This window comes from Aphelocoma coerulescens, chromosome 5 (assembly GCF_041296385.1).
Source record: "Aphelocoma coerulescens isolate FSJ_1873_10779 chromosome 5, UR_Acoe_1.0, whole genome shotgun sequence".
NCBI lineage: Eukaryota > Metazoa > Chordata > Aves > Passeriformes > Corvidae > Aphelocoma > Aphelocoma coerulescens.
In genome coordinates, this window is record NC_091019.1 from 53,943,529 (window position 1) to 53,971,373 (window position 27,845).

The 27,845-nt window shown below is 37.1% G+C and overlaps 1 protein-coding gene across 3 annotated transcripts in view; it reads left to right on the plus strand.

The window, feature by feature from the left end:
- Positions 1-442: 442 nt before the first annotated feature.
- VRK1 (VRK serine/threonine kinase 1) overlaps positions 443-27,845 on the plus strand; it is a 35,832-nt gene continuing 8,429 nt past the window's right edge. The window contains exons 1-14 of one of the 3 annotated variants that reach the window (XM_069018224.1): positions 548-560; positions 7,281-7,333; positions 7,771-7,932; positions 9,406-9,461; positions 13,709-13,778; positions 14,170-14,257; positions 15,712-15,820; positions 15,962-16,054; positions 17,054-17,186; positions 18,400-18,520; positions 19,390-19,448; positions 20,296-20,474; positions 20,798-20,818; positions 24,422-24,515. In XM_069018224.1, coding sequence (XP_068874325.1) covers positions 7,776-7,932; positions 9,406-9,461; positions 13,709-13,778; positions 14,170-14,257; positions 15,712-15,820; positions 15,962-16,054; positions 17,054-17,186; positions 18,400-18,520; positions 19,390-19,448; positions 20,296-20,474; positions 20,798-20,818; positions 24,422-24,515 — 1,180 coding nt within the window. In that variant the 5' untranslated portion in view covers positions 548-560; positions 7,281-7,333; positions 7,771-7,775. Of the gene's footprint in view, positions 561-7,280; positions 7,334-7,770; positions 7,933-9,405; positions 9,462-13,708; positions 13,779-14,169; positions 14,258-15,711; positions 15,821-15,961; positions 16,055-17,053; positions 17,187-18,399; positions 18,521-19,389; positions 19,449-20,295; positions 20,475-20,797; positions 20,819-24,421; positions 24,516-27,845 lie in introns of all 3 variants that reach the window. The other 2 variants (XM_069018223.1, XM_069018222.1) reach the window with 2 other exon arrangements.

The window sequence follows — 27,845 nt, forward strand, 5'->3', positions numbered from 1 at the left end:
TTGAATTCGATGATCTTTTCTAACCTAATTGATTCTGTGGTATCAGCTTGACAAAGGCCTTCCCAAACTTTACTACAGCATAAGACACCAAGGTTTCTTGTAACTCTCAAAATTCTTTCACTGAAAGAGCTGTGAAGCATTGGAACAAGCCGCCCAGGGCAGCGGTAGAGTCACCATTCCCGGAAATGTTCCACAAACACGTGGATGTGGCACTTGGGCACGGTTGTGTGGCGAAAACGGGTCTTAAAATCTTTTCCAACCCGAACGATTCCGTAACGCAAAAAACTTCAGCTCCTGGCCCACCGCGGGCCGCGGTGCCTGCTGCGAAGTGTAGTCCTTGTCTGACCCTCCTGCGGCCGTTTGCTGAGGCTACGGACTACACTTCCCATCAGGTATCGCGACCAGGGAGGGACGGGGGCGGAGGGCCACGCTCGGCGGACCAATGGGCGCGGGTGATGCTGGGAGGTGGTGCCGGGGCGGGCGGGCCGCTTGGGGCCGCGGGCAGTGCGGGAATTTCGGACCGGGAGGAAGGAGCAGCGCCGGGCCCGCTCGCGCAGGAGGTACTTGGAGCCAGCGGCTGCCTCTGGGGTGCAGTTGTTTGGGTTTTTTTTTTTTTGGAGGCGAGTTTTGAGGCATTGTTTCGTATCCCCTTCGCCGTGCCGATCGTCACCGGCTCTTCTGGCGTATTGCGGGCCGGTTTCCCCGCTTCCCTCGCGGAGGAGGCCGGTGGTACCGCCTGGGCCCGCTCGGGCCTTGTTTCTCCCCAGGGGTAGGGAAGGCGCCTTCTCGTCTCTTGTCTCTCCTGGCCCAGCCCGTGGCGCTGGAGGCCTCTCCCTGGGCCGGCAGGGAGGGAGAGAACGGGGGCAGGTGGGGCAGAGCTCCCTCGGTTTGACCCTTGAGTCATGGGGACTCCTCCCTTTCCCCGCCTTCCGGGGCTGTGGGCTCTAAAGCTGCTTTCGGTGGCAGCGGCCTAAGTTGTTTTCCTTCGTGTTTGTTTTTTTTTTAGCGCTAAGGCGAGGTGGAGGAGGCTGAGTAAAAGCTATACTCTGTGCCACTTAGAGGTTTGTCACCTTCAGGATCATCCCGGTGTGCCATCACCTTGCTTGGGAGGCGTTCCTGAGTTTTGTTTTAAAGTAAACTTTTTTTTAAAATACAGGCCTACAGATCACAAAAATATGCGATTTTAGGATCAGGAAAGGCTTGTTGTGTAAGAATTGGGCTAGGCTGGTTTCTGTCATTGTGGTTTTTCTTCACTTCTTGTTTCTTGCTGTATAACTTTCTTGTTTAAGACTTAAGGAGTTGCAGGCAGGGTGAACTGTGTTGTTCTCAATTTGTGCTTAAGCACTTTAAAGGCTTTTATTAATTTAAAGGGAATCCATGGGCCCTTTTTATGGCTAACAAAAATACAGAAGGTGTTGTGAAGCTTCCTGTAACTATTACTGTGTCAAAGGGTTTGAGCCTTCCTCTGTAGGAATAAGCTGTCCACTAAATTCTTGGGGATAACCCCCTAATGAGGTAGGATTCCTAATGAACTTCAGAGCTGCTGATTTTTGTACAATGTGCCAAATTATCAAAAAGCTTTTAAGTGTCTCACATATATTTTAGGTATTTGCAGTCAGTATAGAGGTGAGGTGATTGGGAGTGACATGATTTGGTACCTTACAATGGTCACTGTTTCTTACTGCGATAACTGAGTGATGTTTAGGATTTTCAGGAGAACCTTAAATAACCTTAAAATAACTTTAAAAGAAGGTAATGGATTTTGAGAAGGCAATTTTAAATTAGTAACACAGTAATTGCTCTTGTAAATGGCTGTTTCCTACCTCTGAACAAGCTGCATTCTGAAATACTGTCATCTTGGTTTGTTTAGCAAAAAAAGGAAAAAAAGGCATTGCCTTGCTCCAGTAAGGTGCTGTTGTGATTACGTTTCTCAGTAATTGTGGTACATCAATGACATTTATTAATTTGTCTAAAAAGATATTTTTGTTGTATTTCTTGGGGAAAGAACCTTAGTGCCTCTTCTTCCATAAGTGCCATTAATTGTCAGATGTCTTAATCGTCAGGAATTTAGATTGGAGAAGTTTTCACAGACGTAACACAATGACAGACCAGTCACAGGATGTCCGATTTATGCAAGAAAGTCTTTGTTCACGGTCTACCTCACTTGGTGTGACAAGTCACTGACACATCAGTTATTTTTTGTGAGATCCCTCCTATGAAACAGTTCTACAGTATTCAGAAATCTTAAAGTGTCATGTTCTTTTTTCCCCACTCCTTGAGCAAAAATTTAGGGTTTTTTTCTCCTTGTCTTAATTTTGTTGGTTTGTTTTTTTTTTTTTTTTTTTTTCAGGCAGACATAGATTTCTTGCTTTGATTAATGAGCAGTTTTAATGATACATAGATTTCAGGTCATGCTGGAACTACCTGCTCATCTAGGAGCACAGGTCATCAGCATGCCTTCTCTGGGTTGACAATGAAAATAGGTCCTACTAAAATAAGACAGCTGTAAAAATTACATTTTCCAGAAAATAAAAGAGGAAGAACGGGAAGAAATCAGTTTGACATGACACACAGCAGAAATACTTCCTTCAAAATAAATTTGTTTTGTATTCATTTCAGAGTTTTGTTGATAATGAATGGCAACAAGAATTGAGAAGTGGCTATTCATATTTATTCTAAGAGTTCAAGTATTGCTCAAGTAGCAACCATTGCAGACAACATTTGTAAAGATAACACCACTGATATGCAGACAATTTTACATCAATAGTGCTATCTCAAGTACCAGTGTATTCTGCTTCTTCCAAGATGTTTTATTAGGTAGAGGCCTTTGTAGTGCTAAGAGGCTTTTGGAGAGAGTTTAGACAAATAGACTTCTGTTATTCATACTTCTTAGTAGGAAAACCTTTGTTTTGAGCACATTGTAGCAACATAAAATGCTGCTGTTTACAATCATGCACCTTGAAAATTGTTCTTGTCAGGCACCTTAGCTAAGTAGGGTCGGGTCTGACACTTGAATGATAGTACAGTACTTGACATCCATGGCACTGTTTCCAAGGACTTTAGCATGATTGCAGGAACTAATGAATTAAACTTCACAATACCTATGGGTAGAAAATATTTCCTTTTGTTGATGGGAAGAAGTATCGAGAGGAAAGTTTAAGATTTTTTTTCTTTTTGGAGGGGTAGTGGTGGTGAATTTTTAAAGTGATTTTAGGGAGAAGTAGATGGCTTTATTCCAGTTGTGCAATGTACAGAAGACATCTCTATGTTATGTTTGTTGCTGCATAAGTTTCCTGACAAACCCCTCATGTTTACTGTGGGTTGAAAAGCACATAGAAAGATAGAATTTGCACTAAATTTTAATTGTCTTTTTTCATTTTTTATCATGTTTTTTTTTTCTAGTTCTGTATTTTCATGTGGAAAATTTCTGCTGTGTCCAGGTGTCTTTGGTTTCAATTAACAGAAGATATTTGAATGGATTTATCCAAATAAATGTGAAAGCATGTGCAGCCATTGCTTAAATATTTCCTTGGATAACAGCTTTTTTGCAAGAGAGTAAGTGCTTAGTATTGTGCATGCTGCCCATTGCAAGCGATCAGTGTTTGGCACCTATGGCCTGCTGATAGTTTGACCAACTTGTAAGTAGGCACAGTGCCATGTTAACAGATGGGTATGAATACAGACAGCCAAGAAACCATGTATGTGTATCTAGTGTATTTGTTAAGGGCAGGGTTCCCAGCTGGGGACGTTCAAACTTATGTCCATTTTGAATTTTTGCTTTTATGGATAAAGGAAGTTGTCATTAACAATTTTTTAAAAAAATAAATACCTTCAGGCGTACAAGTATTGACCATGTTAAACAAAATAAGCGGGGGTGTGGAAGAAGAGGGAAGCACCAGCTCTTCCTTTGATACTCTTGAGGAGCTATTTTAAGTAAATTTAATTCCCTTTTAAGCGAGGCTGCTATCGAGTCTCACTGTGAATGTCAAAGATGTGGAGTGTATCAATAGGTTTGTTTCACAGGCCTGCTAGCCTTATTGTAAGAGAGGCTACACATTTTTCTTTCATGGGCAACAATCTGTCCAGCAGTCAAGCACCTAAGCGTGTCTGTCCAAGTCTTGCCCGAATTATTTGTAATGACTCAGTGATCAAGGGGGTGCAGTCCTTCAGGCCCTCTGCATGATTCTTACATCGACAATAAGTTGTTTCTTATATTGAGGACAGTATGCTCATTTTGGATATGTTTTGGTATCCTTTAGATGACAGTGTGTGTGATCTTGTCCCACATCTGAGTCACTGGGCAGTGCTGCTGATTTTTGCACTTTCTTTTTCACTTTATCTGAGTCGGCCTTGGGGCTCCAGACTTCTGGTTTATTTCATTACCACTTCTAATAATTTCAGTCTCCCCTTTGTTTTAATCCATTTCCTGATTTGGATGTCCTGTGAAGCTGCATAAAAGTCTGCAGTGATCTTTTTGGCCTGCTCTTGTAAGTGATGTCAACATGTAGCCTTTTATACCACTCTGTTCTTTCTGACACTTTGACACCATTGCTTTCTCACTGGTATGGTCTTATCTGAGCTGGCTGGAATTGTCTTTGGTACCTGAACGTCTCATTTTTCTCTTGAGAAAATCTGGAGGAAGGATCTTCCTTCAAGACAGTAAACTGTATCACTTGAAGATTAAAAAAAAAGACAAAGGAACGTAGAGAGGAGTTTCTTGGAGACAGTGTGGCTAGTGATGTGGGTAAAGCTAGTCTTAAAATTTGTGTGTAAAACGTGTGTTGATTGTAGGGAAGAATGTTACTGTCTACAAGTGGAAATATGGGAAAGTAATGCAGAATTAAAACATCCTGTTTTGTAATAATGAGGAAGCTCGTGCAATGTAGGTATTGATAAATATCAATATCTTCCTGTGATGTGAGTATTTCATAAAAGTGCTTTGTTGAAGTTACTCATTTAGATATAAGTATGATATTCAGAAGGTATTCAGATGTGGTTCTATGACACGAAGATACTTCTCAGATCAACAAAGACACTGAAAAAGTAGAACTTTGGCCTGGAATGATGCACCATCTTTTCTGTGTTTATTCCTGTATTGAGTGACTGTGGTGTCTGGAGACTGCTTGCTGCCAGAGTCCATTAGTCTCTGACTATGTTACTTTAGATGTTCAATGTATAAAGGATGTAATATTCAGTATTAAACTTACTTATTTGAAGATATTTGATGCTATGGGAGATTTCTGATTTAGGAGAATGATACAAAATATACTGAAAACAATATAATTGTGACACTTGGCAAAATCAGCAATTGCAATGCACAGTTCAGTCACAGAACTCTTGTGATTCTCATTACTGGTCTCTGTAATATGTTCACTGTCACGATGCTGGTGTCCCCAGCCACCGGGAAGGAATATTTGGATTGCAACCAGCCCAAGCCCATTGTTCTTTCAAAGTTATTTTGCTAGTTATTTAGTTTTTGCATGCTTGTATTGGACTCGGCCTCCTATTCACTGCCCCCAAGATGGCCTGGCTAATCTCGGGAGACATTTACACCTCCATTTGATCCACTTAGCAATTCTGAGCTCCACTCAACTGTCATTTAGCTGCTTTCCTAAAACAAAGGCCACCCACTGGCCCCCTGTGTGTTGCACTCCTGTGAGTTCCTTTGCATTATTGCCAGAGATCCGTGTGCACATCACCATTCTCCATCTCCACGGAGTGCTTTATCCACTGTTGGGCTTTATTCTGTCACATTCCACCTCGAGGGGTTTGGTCAGTCACAGCTGCAGACTTGAGTATTAGTGGACAGAAGAACATTTTCAGGCAATTTGACACTTATTCTTGTATTTAGTAAGTAGAGAAGTGGTTATGGGCTTCTCTCTTCGGATGCTATTTGGGTGACAGTCATTTTTTGAGGAAGAAAATTTGCTGAACATACCCAGTTTTGTAGGAGGGGGAGTGCTTTTGGAACAGTTGTCACAGTTACGCAGTTTTCTATTTGGGAAATTAAAAGAAATCTTAGAGGAACACTAGAAATGAAAGAGGATGCTGAATAACTGAGTTTGGCTTAGGGTTATTGTATTGAATAGCTAGACTACTATGAAAAAGTTATTTTGCTATGCAAAAACTTCCCAAATTGTGTATTAATATTGCTTCCTACTTCCAGCAAAATAATAAAGTCCCACCAATCAGAATGGTATCTTTCAGAAAATAAATGTGACTTGTTTGTATGGCATTTATCTGCATAAGGTAGAGGGAAAGCTCAGTGTTTTGTAAAACAATTCATGAACGCCTTTCATGTAAAGAGACCTAGTGCACTCTTTGCTGTGTCATGGCTGCATATGCAGTAATTTCTTTTAGTGCAGCAAAGTCTGACTGTACTAAAACCTCAAAGCACCTTCTCAAAATGAGGCCGCCTGCCAAGAAGGACTTGAAGGTGATGGTGGATGAGAAGCTGTACATGAGCCGACAAGCAGCTCAGAAAACCAGTTGTATCCTGTGCTGCATCCAGAGCAGCAGGGCAAGGGAGGGGGTTCTGCCCCTCTGCCCTGCTCTGGTGAGACTCCATCTGCAATGCTGCATCCAGCTGTGGGGTCCTCAGCACAGGAAGGACATGGACCTGTTGGAGCAAGTCCAGAGGAGGGACACAAAGATGATTAGAGGAATTAAACACTTCTATTATGAGAGGCTGAGAGAGTTGGGATTATTCAGCCTGGAGAAGTCTCCAGGAAGACCTTTTTGCAGCCTTTCAGTACTTGCAGGGGGCCTGTAAGAAAGATGGGGACAAACTTTTTAGCAGGGCTTTTTGCAGTGGGACAAGGGGTAATTGTTCTCAGCTCAAAAAGAGAAAGTTTAGAATAGATAGAAGTTAGAAATTTTTACAATGAGGCTGGTGAAACAGTAGAACAGGTTGCCCAGGGAGGTGGTAGGTGCCCCATACCTGGAAACATTCAAGTTCAGATTGGACGCGGCTCTGAGCAACTTGATCTGGTTTGAGCCCCTGCTCATTGCAGAAGGACTAGATGACATTGAAAAGGTCCTTTGCAATACACAATATGATACGATTCTATGATTCAGTTTGGCAGAAGAGGTGTATGTATTCTAGTGGGCTGTTATTTCTGCAGATATTGCTTATCTGAAACCTGGGGTTGTGAGAAGGCAGCAGTAATACTTTCACACTTGAGATCTCAAAATAGGTATTTATGTGCTAGTTTTTGTGATGACCTACTCAATGCTGCCCTGTAAACAATAACCAGACTTTCATTATTTTTTTCTTGCAGTTATATAGGAGAAAAAATAATTGATTGTTTGAATGACTTTTTATTTTTTACAGGTAAGGGGAATTCCTTATATTACTACTGAAGACTTGCAGTTTTTCAATATGCATGTTTAACTTCAGGAGAACTGATGAGCTTTATTTCATAAGTTTACTTTTTTCTAAGTTTAGACCTATGATTGGTTGTGATTGATTGAATATGATAGATTCTGAGATTTTTTTAGCATGTATTATACAAGGTCTTGTAATAGATTTCTCTTATGAAGATTTTTGCTGTCAAATTTTTTGTGATGCCTGGGAAAATTAGTTGTTTCTCACTTAGAATTCACGCCAATGAAACTGCTTACTGCATTTCTTTTCAAGTATCTTTGTAGTAATAAATTATAACTTAACCCATTATTTTTTGTGCTTCTAACAGATTTTTATGAAAAATAAGTGGGATGAACATGTAACCTATTTTTTTTTTAATTTTTTCTTCCCTTCACTTTCTCTAGGGAAGATGCCAAATAATAAGAAAACTGCTGGAAAAAGAGCCCCTGCAAAGAGGAAACTTGCTGAAGTGTTTGGTCTGGGGGAGGTTCTTGCAGATACATCAAGAAAAGAATGGAAATTAGGTGCCCCTATAGGGCAGGGAGGCTTTGGACGCCTATACCTTGGTAAGTGTAGCTATCTTTGATAATGCTTTACAGTGGAGAGTGAGATGTTTATCCCTATTCAAGACAATGAAAAGTTAACCCTAAGTTAGAAATATGAAGTGTCTTCACGTGATCTTTTTTACTAGAACCTTAGTTTGGGTCATGGTGTTGGAAAAAAATGTTGGAAATCAATAAATGGTCATTTTAAATACTAGTTTTATGAGTTTCCAGTGGTAGTTCATTCTTTTTAAAAAGCAAAATCTTTTTTACTTTTTAGCCATGGAAAGGATAGTTTAGTATTTATTTAAATTTGAATTTTGGTCTGGCTGAAAGACTTGATTTTTTTCATGAGTGTCTTTATAATGATGAATTCTGAACTGAAACTGTCAGTGCATATTATCTGGGGGCTGCTGGTCAGCCAGTATTTGGACTGGTTTTGACTTTGGTATTGCATTTACTTTTCCATTGCCTTGTGAACTTTTGGCATGCCGTATACTTTTTTTAATGTGACCAATGCTAAAAACAAATCAAAGAATTTACGGTTTAAAGCCTCAGTTCAGGTCTTATTTTGCAATACTGTTACAAGGAAAACTTTTTAAAGTGAATAGTGTTCCATACTTAGTTCCTCTTTTACTTGGACACATGAACAGATAAGAGAGGTCTTGAGACTTTTCTGCTTGATTGCCCCTAGTCATTTTTCAAACAGTTTTGAAGGGATGAAAGTTAATGTGATCATTATAATATGGTCTTCCTCATCTTGGGGAAAAGGTTGCACTGGATTCATACTGAGTTGGAAAACAGGAAAAAAATCTGTCCTGCTTTTAAAATGAACAGACTGCAGCATAAGTGGGTTAAGGAGAAAAACAGGACCAGTGGGTGGCTTTTTGCCAGAGAAGCTTTCAACTACTTACTCAGCCTCGCTCAATGAGCTATTAAATTTACTGGAGTTCCAACTCTCTCGAATTCCTGCTTTGTTCAAGCCAAAGCTTGCTCTCTGCTTCCCCGTCATTTGCAGAACGCTGTGACCCTGACTGTTCCTGTACTTTATACTTGCCTAACTTGATGTTCCTAATATCTGTGTCTTTTGTCACAAATACCAACAACTTAGTAGTAACAGAAAGTCACCTTTGGATGCGTGACATGGCAACATGAAATTTATTTTTCTTTATGTCCACCAATCTGTATGTTTATAACAGTCCTAGAAAGCAAAAGAAATACTGTTGAGTAGGAAAAAGTTATTGGATAATAAAAATGAACTCATTCATTTAGTAAACTGCCTGTACTCCTCAAACAGATGGGAGAATGCAAGAATGCAATATCCATATACAGTAACCTTCACATATAGAGTGATTTTCTTACCAAAGGCTAAGGTACTGGTCTATGTTCTTGTCAGTACTTAGTTACTTTGTTGTATGTTCGTCCATCCTGCATAGCAAGTGTATGCTTTGTGACAGTTTCCTTTCCTATTACTAATAAAAGCTTCCTTTTTAACAGCTGATGTTAATTCTTCAAAGGCGGTTGGCAGTGATGCCCCTTATGTTGCAAAAGTGGTAAGAGAGCATTTGAATCTTTACTTCACAACTTGAAAATATTTGTTCTAGAATAGAATGTATAATTTAAAGCAACTTCTGAAAATAATGCGTTGCAAAGTATTTAAAAATAAAAGTGTGGGGATACAGAGAAATGCTGCTGAGGATTGGGACTCCTGTGTATGAGGAACAACATTATGGAACATCAGTGGAATTGAAAAGGATCCATGATATGGATCAGATTCTCTGTCATTTGCTTCCTATAAACAGCACGGTTATCACCAAGTGAATGAAATCTGTCTAGCTTTTGGAGAATTTCTGTGATTCAGCAGTGAGTCTCTGTGAACCGTTGCTCGCCACTGGATGTTGGTAAACTGACAGATGGCTCATGAGTAGAAACAGCAAAAGTTTGATTCCTGAGGTCTCCACAAAGCCCTTTAAATGTTTTTTCATAACCCACATACATGTTCTAATTGCTATTGAATTAAAATATCACTGACACAATTTTTTAACCTAATGATTAGAGAGAAGAAAAAGCATTGTTGACAGCTCATTTTTAGCCCATTGTAGCAAATCAGCAAATTCTTTCTATTACTTGAAATATTCTTATGGTTTTAGTCTAAAAAAAGAGTTATTTACTTGGATTAGGCTATTTTTCTTCCTAAGATATAAAGTATTTTTTCTTAAATTTTGCCAGAGTATTTTGTATAGATCTGGTAAGATCTTGCAAAGTCATAGTGAAAAAACAGGGAGTATGGGAATAGCCATAGGAGATCCAGACCCTTCATTATCTTGGTGGCATTTCTGTTCCTGCAATAAAAGTAAATACCAGAAAACTGTACAAGAACTTCACAGTGTAAAAGATTAGTATTTCAGCACAGTTCAGAACTGCACTGTTTTAACATTTTATTTATAAAACTACATAATGATACTGAAATGTCTTGCTCCAGCAGCTTGCCACTTTGTATATATGTTAGTGCTTTTAACATTTGTTCCTGAAACTATAAGGTTAGGTTAAATTAGAGTAAAATACGTTTTGGTTAGTATGTGCCTTTAATCTTGGTATTTACATCTGCTGACTAAGGGGAAATTTTAGAATACTGGTTTTGATACTGTTCCACCCCAAGGTGCAGTTTGTGATGACCCTCCCTCCAAAGTGTTGTCTCTTGCTGAAAAAAGCAGTGCTTGCTATGCAAATATCAGACTGCCACACTTTCAACATCAGCCTGCTGCTGCTGCCTTAGGTGTTCGTGGGCAGGAATTGCAGACAGACCAGGAGCCCCAGCCTGCAGCTGTGTGGTGGCAACCTCTGTTAGTATGTTCAGCCTGTACTGTTGAGGATGGGGTGTCCATCATACTGGAGCTGTGGCCTGTTTTAGAGGCAGACATTGAGACCAGCAGCAGTGGTTTGCCTGTGAGAGGCAGTGGCTTCTAATTACTGGCTCCTGCTGAGTTTGGACTGATCAGGAAGCAGAGCACCATTTAACTTTCATGGAAGAATCTGGTTTGACTTGCTGTGAAAATCATCAGATATTCATTACTTTATGCTGTGTGTAATTCCTGTCTCCCTCTTTTCCTGAGTTTGAAACCCGTCCATCTGCTTCTCTCCACTTTGGGCTCTGAATGTAAGAGTTGCCCCAACTTTTGGGTTGCTCCTATGCTAGATTCACTTTGTTGCAGCATTTTGTAAATACCTCCATTGCTAATATCCCAGATGACTACTCACTTTTAATTTGCCTTTCGTAATTTTGTCTTTATGGCAGTAAAGAATAGCCCCAGTCTTTGTGCTAGCCTCACAAATGACCCATAACATATTATGCCTCTACAGTTTAGTAGAACACAACTACAGATAAGAGCCCATTTTCCGGTGCCTGGGTGGTTGCTAGTTTTTCCATCAGCTGAAGCAAAGTGGTTAACAGCTTTGAACAATTATTAATGTTTAACAAAATATGTGCTTCTCTAAGTAATGTTCTTCAAATAAAGGTATTAAAGCAGGATGGAAATTGGCTTAGTCTTTGACATATCCTCATAGTATCGATGTCTGAGCAGTATGAAATGAATCACAGCTTTTATTAAAAAAAAAAGCTTTTTAACATGTGGACCTTTCAGATGTCATTGTTCAGGAGTGGATGCAGGGCTTAATTACATTTCATTACATTTCTGACTGAAAAAGATCAGAATTCTTAAAACACTACTTGAAATTTGTTGGGTTTTGACATGTACTCTATAAGCAATCTTTCATTATGTTATCTTCTTGAATAAGAGTTTAATTTCAGTTTTATAAGTCATGTATTTAGAATGACCCTGGGCATAAAGCTGTAGAAATTTGTGTTTGCACTCCTTCTGGATTATTATGGCAAATATTGGACATTGTGTAAGCTTTTTTAGCATCAAATATGCATTTATTTATCTGTAGGTAGAATTAATGGTACGGTGGGAAAACACATTCATAGTTAACTTAAAGATCTGGTTTATGGTTAAATCATTTATCCATTCTCCAAGTATGAAAAGACAGCAGGTTTTTCTTTCTGACCAGAGAAAGATACATCTCTTTTTCAGAACTGAGACATAAATTTTTGTGGAATAATTTATTTATAGATAAATACTGTATGAATTTTTAACACCTAATTTTTTGCTGTATTTTAGTAGGAAAACAATGTTGTTCAAACCTGTGTAAATGGAACGAAAATTGTATATAAGAATTCATATTCTAATAAGTTAGAGTATTAATAGATTATGTTACACAGGATCAAGTGAATAGGTCAAGTAATGTGTGTTCGAGATAGCTGCCATAGAAGAATTCAGCTATTTACCCTTCTTTTCTGCATATATAATCTCAGTATTTTTAATTTGTTGTACATTGTGGATAAATAAACTAACTGTGAAAGTTAATGTGCAGGTACCAAAGTTTGTCTGTGTTGATCAATTGATCTGACTGTCTTTGGTTTTGTTACTTCTTTCTGGTTCCTTCTCACAAGGAGATGCCAGAAAGCTGTCTTGGCTCCATTGTTTATCAGGGCAGTGCTGCTGAGAAAGTGAGGTGGAGATGGGCTGTAGCTTTGTAATCGAGTGTCCAGGCCTAGGAGTGGTGCCCAGCTGGTGGTATCTGCTCCCAGCGTGTCCCTGTCCAGCTGTGCCTCCCAGCCTGCACATCAGTGCACCAAAGCCCGCGCTCAGGGGCGCGTTTGAGCTCTGCATTGCTCCGGTGAGATTGAGCAGCAGCGAGCCTCTCTTAGCTCAGTGCTACAGTCTGGCCTTTAGCAGTTTGCTGGATCACTACATCTGCATTTAAAAGTCAAGATTAAACACGTTTGAGATTGATGTGTATCTAATGTCATGTGATTGTATTATTCCTGAGTTTCTTTGCCAGTAATTGCATCCATTTTGTTATTTTTAAGTGTAGGATATTCCAAAACAGGTATTTTCACAGAGATAGAATGAATTTGGATATATATGAGTAACTTGACAAAAATATATTGTTTAAGCTCATCTCAAAATCAATCACTCAAAAATTACAAGAATTGAGAACATGTTTTATTTTTTCTTTACCAAGTTCTGGAAGTGTAGAGTCAAGATACTTGCCCATCTGTTGTTCTTGCAGTATTTCAAAGCTTTGGTGTTTTCATAGGAATTTCTCTCTTGAACTTTACTTGTAAGACATGATTCCCATAGATTTGTCCCTTGAAAATGGAACTGAAATGTGTTAAATACAAGGTAGACTCTGAAATCGAAATAGGTGTAGTTCTTATAATTTAGAGAAATTTTGAAATCCTCTGTTATTTTTATCTTGGTCAACTATTGTATAAGGGAACAAAATGCCTTATGTTCAACAAGAATTTAACTTTCGTTAAGATTTTTTCATTGAATCATTTCAGGTGTTATTTTAAGATCACTAAAGGCTACTACAACTGATGCAATCCAGCTGTAGTCTGGAAAATCTGAGATAACATTGTTTAATGTTCTCTGCTAAACTTCTGCCAATAATTGTTAATATTTCTATACTTTTCAGTTAATTTCTTATTCTTTAGTCTTTTGTTATGGGGCAGTATTCTCTGATATCCTTAATGTCAAGCCATTTATAATAAAAAATAGCTTTTAGAGCTAAATTTCTTTTATAAAAACAAGCTATTCTATTGAGTTTATCAGCATCAGGTAGAGCATTTCAGGGAGAATGTGTTTTTATAGGGTGGATGTTACATTTTATGAGCTTTTAATAATTATTAGGCATTAACACGGCAGTTTTTAATCAATTTTAAATTGTCTTAAAGGAACCCAGCCAGAATGGACCTCTTTTTACTGAGTTAAAGTTCTACATGCGAGCTGCTAAGCCAGATGAAAGTAAGCAGTCTATTAAAATGTTTTTAATGAACTACAAGTATTTAGGACAATAGAGCCTGTAGAAGTAAGGCTGAACTTTGAGAATCTCTTTAGGTTATTTTCAAAATTATTTTTAAATTATTGAAATCTAATTCATATATATAGTAAATTAGAGGGTTTTGGTAAGAAGTTTTTTGTAGTTCTGTTGGTGGTATTGTCTAAATTTAAACTTGAGTTGCATCTCTGTCCCTACAATGGATATGTGACTAACTTTACTGTATGCTCTGTATACATATTTCCATGAAAGAAACAGCTCAGAGTACGCAGAAACAGTAAGCAATGTGACTACTCCCTTTTTATGTATGTCTCTACTCATGCAAATTCATGAACTTAACTTTATTTGTGTTTTCAGTTCAGAAGTGGACTAAGTCCCATAAACTGAAATATTTAGGTGTACCAAGATATTGGGGTTCTGGCTTGCATGAAAGAAATGGAAACAGGTGAATATATCTTTTATTGACATATGTTGAAATTTATTTCATCCACATCTGGGTTCCTACACACAACCATTCTTTCTTTTAGCCTACGTTACTTAATAAGGTGTGTTTTCTGTTTTCTGTTTTCTGTTTCTTAATGTTGTTCACTTCTGCTACAAATTTTCATGTTCATGGTGGGGTGTGTTTAGGGACTATGTAAATAGATACATTTTATGTGTATTCCATTTGTTACTTCTATTTGTGTTTGTTACAGTCTTTATAATTTTTGTGAACATTGCTGTAATACAATGATGCTATTTATGTATATGTGGTTTAGAAGCTTTTTTATATTTTAATTAAAGTCAATTTCTAATGTACACGTCCTGGAATAATATGACTACCTTCAAACTTTTTCTTGTTGCGTGCATTTAAAGCATATTTTCACTCACAAATATTAAGGACTTAGTACTCACTCAAACCTGTTCTGTTTTCCCTAGGGACAGGGCTTTTTTTGTGAGCTTAATCTGTGAGCTAGAATAATTGCTAGTCCCATGTTAAATTTGTTTTAAGTCGAGGGATAGTTTTTAGTATTGTTCCATGCCAGGAAAGGTTCTTGTTACTTGGTCTTTAATGTTAATGCCTGTTTATGTAATAGTCCTTGTTTCCTAGTGGCCGTTCTCTGAACAGCTGTGCTGCAAAGGACTTTTAGTAATTCTCTGCTTACAGAAGAGCTTACAGTAGGTCAGGCTTCTTTGTGTGGCCCACTGCATAGGACAGTCGGCATGTATGCCTTAGTATGTCAGAAGTATCAGTGTTTCAGTAGGTCCTCAACTGTGAAACTAACCTAATGTAAAAACAACATTCATTTTGAGAGGCAAAAGTAATTCTATCATTTTTTTTTATCCTGCAAATAAAAGTGACTTTGCATTCAGTGTTTAGTGCATAAATATCTTTAATATAGCCACTATGAACATTTATAGCTCTAGAACCAGTTTGTCCATAGTGAATATCAGAACACCTTTGGCAAGTGAGAGGTTTTTGTTGTTAACAGTAGGTCAAAAAAAGTTTGCAGTAGATTTCAGTGAAGGAACATTGTAAGTGAACATGTTAAGTCATTTATAAAAACTAAGAAATGTGTTTTTGTAAGTAGATGATGCTTAGTTTTACCTATAGTGAGTTACAATAGGGATGTTCTCCTCTGTGAGTACTTGTTATTGCGTTGCATAGCCAGAATAAAGAGCAGTTCTTTTGATGGATGAGTAGCTGATATAAAAAAGGTAAGAATTGATGTACAGCGTTAAAAAAGTCACATATTTCCTACAGTTTCTTTTGAGAGACATATTCAATCACTAGTTAGTACAGTTAATACAGACAAAATAGTTTGCTAAGTACAATTCAGTAACTTTGCTGGTTTTTTGATGGGTTTTTTTTTGTTTGTTTTGTTTTGTTTTTTGGTTTTTTTTTGTCCTTGCATTTAGCTATCGATTTATGATAATGGACCGATTCGGCAGAGATCTTCAGAAGATATATGAAGAGAATGCAAAGCAGTTTCCCCATAAAACTGTACTACAATTAGGCCTGAGAATAGTAAGTTTAAAAAATACATTTTGTTTTCTCAATCTGTCTTCCCTCTGTAAGTCTCTCAGTTCAGTCCCACTTTTGTGCCGAGTCCAGGTCCTCTGGTGGGCGGACCTCGGTACTGCATTTACATGACTTTTGTTTTGTTAGCTTGATATTCTGGAATATGTCCATGAGCATGAATATGTGCATGGAGACATCAAGGCTGCAAACCTCCTTCTGAGTTACAAGAACCTTAATCAGGTATTTATAATGCATTTTACTCCTCATGTTTTAAACCTTCTATTTGACAACAATGAAAGTGCTTTGAACCTGTGAAATCTAGCAGAAGCTCATTTTTAAGAATGTATATGGTAACATTATTTCTGCTTGACATTTATATCTAGTTAATATTCTATGATTTTTTAATGCATTTTGCTGGACAGTTATCAATTGACTATTTGGCCTAAACAGTATTCTAGAGAAATTCTTGAGATTAAAAAAAAATTGACTCACAAATAGGTATTTGCAGGTGGAAGCCTAAAATTATATAGCACACTGGTAAATTATGTTTGCCTGTCTGCATTGTTACCTCATTGCTTTGTTCAAGAAATCCATCAGATAAGTGTTCTGTTACTTGGAAAAATTGGTCTTTAGAGTGTTGATTGTTCCACTTGATTTACGGAAGTCTTTCATTTTTCTGCATTTTTAACTCTCTTTACCATTCAAACAATGCATATTAGAGTTACAGAATTATGTATGTGTTCTTGCCCAAATGTTTTAGCTTTTGAAAGATGTAAAATAATTTCAGTTCTCTCAAGGTAACCATTGTTAATGAGTAGTAGTATGTAGTATTGTTCAAAGGGGTCAACTGACTTTAAAGAGGGTAGCAGAGTGAGTGTATTTATAACTCTATGGACATTACTTCTTTTTTTGCTTGTTGTTTTGGTTTGGTTTTTTTGGTATTTTTTTAAATTTGATTTTATTGGTGATAATTGTTGTACTCTACTTGCCTTCTGTAGCAGCAAGAAATGACTTCCAGATCAGACTGCTTTATGGAAAACAATAAAACCTATCTGACATTGTTTTCAAATCATATGCATTAAGATTAATAAAGTACAGACAATCATTCAAAGTTGAACAACTCACCATTCTTAATACTTTCAAGGAAGTTATGAGAATAGTTGGGAGTTGCATTTATCATTTGTGTAGTTTTTGTATTTATAGTTGTTTAACCTTAGAATAATTTGTGGAAATTACTAGGTGTACTTGGTGGATTACGGACTCGCCTACCGATACTGTCCTGAAGGAGTTCACAAAGTATATAAAGAAGATCCTAAAAGGTGCCATGATGGCACTATTGAATATACCAGTATTGATGCACACAAGGGTGTGGGTAAGGATGTAAAACTCAGCAACAGGCATTTGTGTATCCCTTTGTATAAATGAGACTTTACAAAACTCAGTGCAGCAAACAAACCTGTAAAAAAATGTTTTTCTTTTTTTTTTTTTTTAGTTCCTTATGTGCTATGATGGCATTTTTTTTTAATTTACTGACTTTTACTAATTGTATTTTTAATGTAACTTTCTTAACTATAGCCCCTTAATTTATAAAGACTGTTAAGAGGTTCAGCAGATTGCTTCATATTAACCAAGTAGAAATGGAATCGTGCTTGTGAGATCTTGATGGAAAAATAGGTCCTGGTTTTAGAAGAAAAATAGTCGCTGTTATCAATGTGAAAATATTCTTTATTTTAACTCAATAAACTTCATTTAATTAATTAATTAATTATGCCTATAGTCACTGACCATCAAAACTCAAGGAGTGAGAAAAGGTTGAATATGGAAAGAACATGTCTATAGCTGATTAATCACTGAAGATTCATAGTGAATATCAACTTCATTTTCTTAATTCTTAAATTTTGCTTTATTAGCATAAGAGTGTGTTATGCAAAAAATAATAGTTGTTGAAAATTATTATTTGCTTGAGGATACTCAAAGCTGAACATAACCAAAGATGACTTGATCTGCCAATTTATACTTCTAGTGTAGTCTGTGGTCAATGTACGTGTGGCTTGTTCTGGTGAGGCTTTTTTTGTGGTTGCTTATTTCTGGGTGGGGTTTTTTTGTGAAGGCTTAGGGATCTGATCTCATACTGTCCTCTGTTCAGTTTCCAGACCACATAAAATAGTTCAGCATTGTGGAATTTTTTGGGGGGGAGGTGGGGTCTCAGCACTTCTACCTTTTTATAGAAGAAGGGAAGTAAAAACTATTTTGAACAGAAAGTCAATCATTTCACTAACTTGTTCTATTTTTTCCACAACCTGAGTACTTAAAAAGCTTCCCAAATTGGGATAACTGCAGCATGTCATGTCTTTGAATAGGAGATTGATAAAGGACTTGAAAATGAAGTTGTCCTTCCAGATGTAGGAACAATATTTTTTCCTTCCTAGCTTTCATGCTAAAATAAAGATATAAGTAACAGATATGGTAGTGTAACGTTGTTAGCACTGTCTTAACATATTTATAAATTCTTACTGTTGTTAAACTGTGTGTGCTTTATTAGCTGGTGTTATGGTTGGTTTATTCATATGTGTATTTATATTTAGCACCATCGAGACGTGGTGATCTGGAGATCTTGGGTTACTGTATGATTCATTGGCTTAGTGGCCATCTACCATGGGAAGATAATTTGAAAGATCCAAATTTTGTCAGAGACTCAAAAATCAGGTGAGAAACTATGTGTTTTCTCTCTTTTGAAAATGAAAATATCTTTCTGTAGAAATGCTTTGTACTTTCAGTATGTTCCCTCTCGGTGAGTAGCTATTGTTTTCTGTATCCCCCATTTTCCCTTTGTGTCTCATGTATCCTTGACTTGTAATTAAACTTCACTTATACTGTTCTGCTGTCTTCTTTTGTGTATGTGAAATGTTTATTTTTCCACTGCAGTATTGTCACTTTAGAATTGCCATAGTGAAGCCAAAAGCACTCTTAGCAGGATGCAGGTGACCATCAGTTGTGCTTTACAGGAAGAAAAGTGTGGAGTACGAGTCCCTTTAACACCATGCTCTGATGCATGTGGCAGAAACAAAGGCTAAAGGGGAATCTTAGATGTCTTTGAGCATCATTCCAGCTAGAGGACTACCATTATGGGATTTTGAAATTATTTTTCATTTTGTCCCTCAGCCTCAATGTTAACATGCCTTCCCCTCAGCCCAGATCAACCATGTCTTGTCAGATATTTAATATGAAGAGAGCTGTCCCAGCATAGCAGTTACTATCTCATTAACAAGTATTTGTTATTTGGCTTCCTTAGCATTGGTATATGAGAGTTTAAAATGGACCAGTTCTTTATCTTCAGTCTTCTACTTGCTTTTACAAGAATCAGCAGCTGTTTCAGGTAGCCCACCTGGCATTCATCAGGTTCTCAAGTGTGCTGCACACCTACAAATGGCCATACTAAGTCATACCAGAGGTTTATGTAGTAGTGTTTCTTGTATCTGACAGTGGCCCAAACTGGGTACTTAAATAGTTTATCAGAGCAGGACAAGATTGAAAATTCAAAAGAAACAGTCTTTTTGACTAATTTTGTTTTTCAGATGTAGAGATAATATTTCCATTTTGATGGACAAATGCTTTCCTGGGAAAAATAAACCAGGTAAGAGGAGCTATTTTAAAATACTTGTTTATTGAACTTTGTACCTACTTTAATTCTTCTTCCTTTCAGTCAGGAACAACAAAGTGGCATGAATTAGATTGTTGCTTAAGAGAAGTTTAGACTCTTCCTTTTGGCTGTAGTTTTATGCACTACAGACACTGTGTTGCTTCTGGTTAAGGACAGTACTAATTTCAAACATGAGATGTGTAAATTGATTTTTCACAAGTGAATTTTAGATATGGAAATTTAATAAGTAATGCAAACTTGAAGTGTAGATTGTTCCTATTTTGCAGAGGTGATTTGCTGAGTACATTATTTTTTTTTAACTGACTCTATTAGAAATACACTTTCTTGGGATGTTAATATTTAGTTATTTCCAGCTATTTCTGGTGATCAGAAGAATTTTCTCTGTCAACCATGACTCGTCTGTTTTTTCAGTGGTCTGATGTTTTGTGTATTATTTAGTATATGTTTCAGTCTTGAACTGATGAAGTTCTGAGATAACATTGAATTTCCTTTTCCACATTTTTAAATATAGACATAAGAAATACCATGTAAATAAGCATTCATTGGTGAAGATTAGCCTATTACCTTTTTTTACAACTGACTGTTTTCTTCATTGCAATAAACATGTAAAAAACAGTGATGCTGTCATCACTGGGTAATGAACCTTGGTATAATTTTTTTCTAAAATGTGTTGTAGTAAAAACAGAGTTATTATAAGTTTATAAATAACCATTTCAAAAATAGCATGAGTAGTGCATGCATAATTTCTGTCTCTTTTCTAGTAAAATGAATGATTAAAATGTTTTCAAATAGAAATTAATTGGAGGTGCCATTTCTTTAGATGAAATAGCCAAATATATGGAAAAGGTGAAGCTATTGAGCTATGAAGAGAAACCTGTTTATCAGCATTTCCGAGAAATACTTCTGCAAGGTCTCAAGGCCATTGGGCAAAAAGATGATGGCGTGCTTGACTTTGGCTTGGCAGAGAATGGAGACTTTCAAAGAAATCCCGTGCAAAAGGTTTTACTCTAAAAATTAATGTCAACTTTTATTGCATTTTGTTGAGCTAAGTAAGAGTTAGTGGTGTTGGAAGTAGGTGTCATAATTTCATCCAGCAACAAATAATTAAATAGTGATTTGTTTAAGTCCTGCTCACACACGTTATTTCTCTAATTCAACTTCACTAATTCTTAATAAAACTTGATATAGAGTGATGTTTATAGAGGTACTTTCATTGTAGATAGTACCTTGGGTAACAAAATTTGTATACCTAGATATAATGACATTTGAACAGATGAACATTTGGTTAATTTACTTATTTCTTTAATTTGGTAAAACTCCAGATGGATCAAAGTACATTTAAGGTAAGTCTAGTTTTTGTTCCATATTAGTTTCCTTTCCATGACTAGTTCAAAGCTTGGTTTTAAGTAAACATCTTTATGCCAAGTATTTGATTCTGGAATTTACATATTGATTTCACTGTGATCCAATATGTTATTTTTGAGTCTTAACTGTATTGGTTGGCTAGGGGTATTTTTTTCCTTGTATTTAAGAAGCCTTAAACTCTGGATTTGAATTCCCATTTGAATATGGGATTAAGAACTTTTTAAGCTTTAGGGAAGGTGTATGTTAAAACAGCTTATAACCATAAAAAAGTGGTCACATAATGGCAATAATGACAATTGTCTTGTACTTCAAACTGCATTTATTACTTCTTTGTTTACATTTGTTAATGGTAGGTGGGCAGTTTATTGGTTCCTTTAGCATGAGCCGGGGAACTGAGAATTACAGTACAGGATAATAGTCCAAGTATGTTGCCTGCTTACTGACATATCAGCAGTGTGTTAAAAGATGGGGAAAAAGCAGGAAAGAAAAAAAACCTGTGGTATTCTAAAGACTTCTGAAGATATATGTCCAGCTTTTCTTAGTTCTTTTTGCCCAGTAAATAGTATTTTGGCTAAAATCATACAGCTGTGGTCTCTGTACTAATATTTTCTGCTGAACGGGTCTCTCCAAAAGGAGAGTTTGATAACATGAGTTCTGTTCCTCTTGTGGTTTGATATGGCTTGAGGCCTGTATTTTGGGGAAATAAATAATCTGGTTTTAATGGTTGGCTGGTTTCTTTGCTGAATAAGTTGGCCTGCTGCAGAGCCAACAGCTGTGACCTTTAACGTCCTTGTCCAGCAGAGATGTCTGGTGCACATTTTCAATTGAATAAAAACTTAAAAAATCTTACCTTTTTAGCCTATATTAGTCAAGGCCATTCCCAAAGCGTGGGATAATACTTTTCCATAGGTTCTTACCTCCTGATATCAAATAGAAGTAAGTCTTTTCATTGGGTTTCTTTTTTTTTTTATATCCTTTGAGAACCATATGTGTGGTTAGCTTGCTCAGTTGTCACAAATATGTTCAAGCACTTAGATAAAAACAGGAGTGCTACCACCCTCCTTGAGTGAGCGTTTTCAGCTGTCTGCTTCATATTTCAGTGGGCTTAATGCTACTTCATGCCAGCTACTGCTGGAGTGTCTGGACAGAATAAGATTGATGGACATCAGGTTAACATAACCATCTTGCTTTTGTCCAAACACCAGGACAGATGACTCTTCCTTCTATACTGGATTTTGTAGGCCTTGTAGCAGCTGCAGTATAGGCTACGGTAGAAGATGATTTAGTGTTTTAAAGATAAGCTCCAAATTCCAAACTTCATTAAAAACTACTCTCCATAAAGGTAATTTGCCACTGATTAGTAGCATTTCTCCTCTGAAAGCCGGGATCACAAGTGCTGAATTTTGTTTGGCATGCTTAATACCTAATTTGAAAAAGAAAAATGCAATCTGGCATCCCTCCTTGAGAAGATTATGACCTCTAACACAAAATATCTATGACATTTTGGCTCTACTGATCTTTTAATCACAACAGGTCTTAACACACCTATTCTCCATTTCTTTTGGTGCAATCTACCATAATATTTTCTTAAAACAGTGTTATTTGATGTTCTGAAGCTATGCTGTTTCACTGCTAGGAGATAATATTTCTAGCTTCTGTGTAAATACATTCTTAGAATGTAGGATTCTCCTGTGCTGTCAGCTAATTGAGCCATGGTGGGCATTATATGTTACATATAAGCATGGTTGTTCTGGAATCTGTGTCATTCTCCAGTATTGGTATCTGGGTAAAAGTCACAGATGTCTGCTATATTAAAAGTTAACATTTTATTTTCTGTATCATGGCTCAAGTTTCCCCAGATGTATAAGTAAATGAAACACAGTTCACAGCTGTGCTTGAGGTTTCTTCTTTTTTTTTTTTAAATAGTAAATGCATGTTGGTTTGTGAGTGTGGTATTCTATAGTAGTTCTAGCCAAACAAGAAGTTAGCAGTACCACATGTTGAAGGAAGTATTTCAAGCTCTCGACTAAATTATTTAGAGCGAGGACCACATCTTACTGTTCTTCAGTGCTGAAGAGTTGCTGGGTAATATTTGGAGTAAAGTAGCCTGGAAAAATACAGGTCTTAGTGATTTGTGGTTCCTTCTAATGTTCAGGTTCAGATGTGCAGGTGTTGCTTTTGTCAGATGAATGCTCCCTGATTTCTACTGCTAGGTAATTCACTTGCATCAAGATTAAGAAACCACTTTTTATTAAATAAGCTTAGAAACAAGATAAATGTATTTTGCTTTTGTGTAACATGTATTGAATATCTGTTTTTCTGATGAGCGTTTAAAATGTTTCCTAGTACAATTGGGAGGAATGCATTATCTCTCATGTAGAAGCAGTACAGTGCTGAAATAGTCCTCCTTAATTTTGGTCAGAATGAACAAAAGTGTCTGTGTTTATTCCTGCCTAATGCATCACAAATCTGCTGACATACTAACCTTGGAGTCTTGGCTGGCGGTAATCAGGCCTGTGCACCGGCAGGAAAGATGTACCTAATGCACTCCATCAGTGCAGTTTGCATATGGAAGTTCTCACAGGGGAGCTGCCCTGTGCCAGCTGAGGGTTACCTGCCCACTGCAGTTATTGTATGTAATTATCGAACCAATCTGTTCAGCCCAGCAGGGTTTAGATGGTAATCATGAAGCAACACTTTGGAAAGGAAAGATGTAATGCACTCTCCCCTTCTCTCGTGAGCTGTGTGAAGTTGTAGCCACTTTTAAAGCTGTGTTAGTAAAGCTCTAGTCTCACACAATTAAAAAATAAAAAAATAAAGAAAAAGGAAAAGTAAAACTCCTCCAGTGTTCAATGCTTTTCATGTATGCTTGATGCAGGTCAGTTCATCCTTTGCAAAAATCACGGCTTAAAACAATAATTTTCCATGACCACTTCAGGAATATTTCGCAATAGTAAGATTAATTGTAATACACAGATAGTAAGAGTTCTATCCATTTAGAAGTTTTAAGATAATGTACCTTGAATGCAGTTCAGATTTCCCAAATACCTCTCTTTGGAACAGAACCCATCGTTGCTATTAAAAAAAAAAAAAGTACTGTAAGTGGGTATTAGCTACTTTTAAGCTGTGCAAAGAAAGCCTTAAGAAGCAAGAATCCAGATAAACTTGAATTTAATGTGGTGTAATTGCTTTAGAGAAACCCAATTAATAGGAACTTAGGATAAATGTTTTTATGTGTTAAGTTTTTCAGATTGCTCCTTTTGTGACAGTTATTCAGCGTAAGTTAAAAAACATCCCATGTTATGATCGCAAAACCTCATGTTTTCATACATTGAGATTTCAACTCCTAAAGTGATCTGCAGATTGGGGAACTGTTGTTTTAAGTTGTGTATAGCTTAGTACTAGTATTCTTGTTTTAATACAGGAATAAATTTTCTCTATGACTGGAGACATTTTATAATATAATATCCTCACAAGGTATTTCCTTACTTTATATTTTCTACTTTGTGTAGTCTTTCCTGCTCTTGAGTTCAATTGCTATTATTTTTAAAAATTTTTTTTCTTTTTTTTTTTTTCTTCAGAAAAGAAGAAAAGCAGCAGCTGCAGCCAGTGAGGGCACTGAGGCGGAAATGGAAGATACAGGAAGTCCAAAAAAAAAGAAAGCTGCTACTTCTAGTAAGTCAAAACATTTTTCCAACAGTCCCATGTACTTGTGTGGCAGGATACTTTGGCTAAAGTCCAGAACCCCACTCAGCCACTTGCTCCCCTCCTCAGTGGTACAGAAGGAAAAAATAGGTTGAGAAAACCCATGAATTAAAACAAAGATGAGGAAATTTATTGCTATCTACTATTTATTTTGGGCAAATCAGACTCAACTTGGGGAAAATAAATGTAATATATTGCAAATTTAAAATAAATTTGGATAGTGACAAACAACTTTGCTTCCCCTTCTCCCAAACTCAAGCTAACTACTTCACCCTAAACTCCTCTACCACTCTCCTTGTTTGGTGCAGGGGTCCTGGAGGGGAAGTGTGCTGTGGTGTCTGCTGCTCCTTCATCATTACATTTTCCCCCTGCTCCAGTGTGGGCTCTCTCTTTTGGGCTGCAGTCTTTGGGGTGGGGGGGGGGGGAATGTGGCCCAGTTTTTTCAGGAAATATCCATTTTCTCCAGGTTGGGCTCTCACATGAGTTGCAGGGAGTATTTCCTCCATTCTGGGTCTTCTGAGCTACAGGGAACATGTTCTCTGGTGCAGTGGAGTACCACTTCCACCTTTGACTTTGGTGTTCTGTCTGCTGTTTCCCACTCTTCTCCCTGCACTGCTGCTCCCTTTCTGCCTGTCTAGTGGTTTTTCCCCTTTCTTAAATGTTTCCACAGAGGTGCCACAAACAAATTTGGCTCAGCTTTGCCTGCACTGGGTTTGTTTTGAAGCTTTGGCCTATAGTGTGTTTGTATTGGAGCCATCTGGAAAGGGCTGTGTCAGGCACAGGAGAGCAGCTGATCTCTCCCTACAGATTCTAGCCCTGAAGCTGACCTCAGCTAACCAAAACCCAGCCACGTGGCCATAAAATACCAAATAGAACCATTTACCTTTAGCAGTGCAAATGCTTTTGATCTTTCACAGTTTATTTTTTAGATTATAAAGTTAAAATATTTCAAGTTTCTTTATAAGAAAGGATTATACTCCAATTATGTAGTGCCTAAAGCTGGTAGAATTGCTAGGTGATAAAAATTGGTGGCTGAACCCTGTTCTTTTGCCATCATTCATTCTCTGCTCACTCATTTTGTCCTCCTGCCTTGTCCAGTTCCCTGTTAGAACATGCTGACTCCTCAGGATTCCTCTTCACAGAGTGTTAAAGCCAAGGGCTAACAGCAGCAGCTTCCAAAAGCAAGCATGTTTAAAGACAAGGAAAGGATTAGCTATAAGGATAGAAAATGCTGAAGCTATTTTTTCAACGTAGTTTGGCATAGTTACAGTGCAGTCTGGAAAAAGTCATGGACAGATAAAATAGGATTATTGAAAATGCAATGTGAGAAATCTTCAGCAGATCTGTATAGGGTAAGCTGATGGTGAGTGTCCAGTCAAACTGCTTTATGGATCCAACCCTGTAATGCCTTTATGTAAATGTGAACTGAATTCAAGTAATAGCAAAGATATTTTTCCTCAAGAATTTATGGTTTATAATTTCATTTAAAATACCAGATGTTGTCTGTGGTCAGTTAGTATAAAAATAATAAAGCAGTAGGACTGAAGTCTACCCCAAAACAAATATCCTTGTTTAAAAACAGTTCGATGAAGGAGTGTTGAAGGATGGGAAACTGTAACCTTTCAAAGTGTAATAAGGTTGGTGGGTTCTGGATTTACCCTGGTATATTTACTCAAACTGTACGGTACAAAGTACAAGGAATGAAGCTAATGTTATTCCAGGAGGTGACACTGCTTTGTTCATTTTTAGCTGTTCATATTATAGAATTTTAATCATTAAGACCAGTGATTATTTCTCTTTTTGAATGCCTTTTTACTTGTTTACTTCAATTTATTATAAATTCTCTAGTCTGTCAGTGGCTGAAGAAGTGGTAATTGGATTATACTTTCGAGGCAATAAAATTATTTTATATGATGCTGACACTTAATAGTTCTAGCATTTTAGATATAATTTAAGACTTTTTAACAAAATACTTAATACAGCTGACTATTTTCTGGTTGCGATTTAAAATGCATGTGCAGAACATATTTTCTGTTCTTGTAATATATTATACTACCTTTTCCTGGGATTGTAGATTGAATTTCTTATAGAAGGAGATGGAAAAGAACTTGAAGAATTGCAATCCAGTTGGTAACATCAGCTTTTTGTAAGCAATGAGGCTTTCTCAGACAAAGTAAAGTTATTTGGGAGGCTGTATAGATTTTCAACATAGACTTAAATTAGAAGAACTTACTCTTGCTAGTTCAATAGAGCTACAGATGAAATGGCTCTAATTTACACTACTCAGTTTAATGAATACCAAGTAGAGGGAGTATATGAAATGATTTCAGGTGAAATGTGATACATGTACTTACTCATTTGGTTCTCTCCAAATTTGGAATTAAAAACTTTACCAACTATTATGTGATTCATAAACCTGTGTAGAAGGAAAGGGCAACTGTTTCATAATCTTTTCTGATTCTGATGCTTTTATAATTTGAAAAGGTCTGATTATTATAGAAATACTTAAAACTGTGTTTCCAAATCTGACTAGTTTTGTGTTACCACGGACTTGTTTCTCCATTAAATGGTTTTTCCTGTGACTAAAAAAAAAATTCTTGAAGTTCAGTAAAATGGATGTTTTCTTGATACCTCTTAGTTGTACAACTTGAAGTGAAGTCATACAGGAATGCTTTAAAAGTTGTTGAAATTCTATTTTATTGGTTTGTAAGGGGTGTAAATATGGTGGAATGATGGTTGCTCTTCAGGTATTCAAACAACATCTCATAAGTATTTGAACATAAAGCAATGACAAGAGGAGCTGTGCAGCCTCTTGCGGTTCAGCTCATCAGCATTAACCAGATTTTTGAGCAGTTTGGCTTATCCAGTTCAAAAGATTAGTTGTCCACCAAAAGGTCCTGCTTGTGTGGCACTTAAGAGTACCTTAAGGTGCTCGGTGGCTATAGGAACTCTGCCAGTAGTGAAATCTGCCACTGCTGGGGCTGGGGAGCCTGTGGACTTGGAGGAGGAGGAAAGAATGGCACTGAGAAAGGACAGACATCTGGAAATTCTTGCTTCTGCTGTCAGCTGTCCCTGGTTGTTCTCAGTGTAAGAGTGGCCATATCAGATGAAGTGGTTAAAGGCCTTCTCCAATTCTGTCAGCCATCAGTGTTTCTAGAGCTGTTGAGCAACTCTATTTGGAAACAGAATTTCAGAAAGCGCTTGAGAAACAAACTGTATTGGACTCCAAAATAAGTGGCAAGAAATTTGGTGACATTCTTAAATTGTTTTTTATTTATATTAGCATGTTATCAGCTTCTT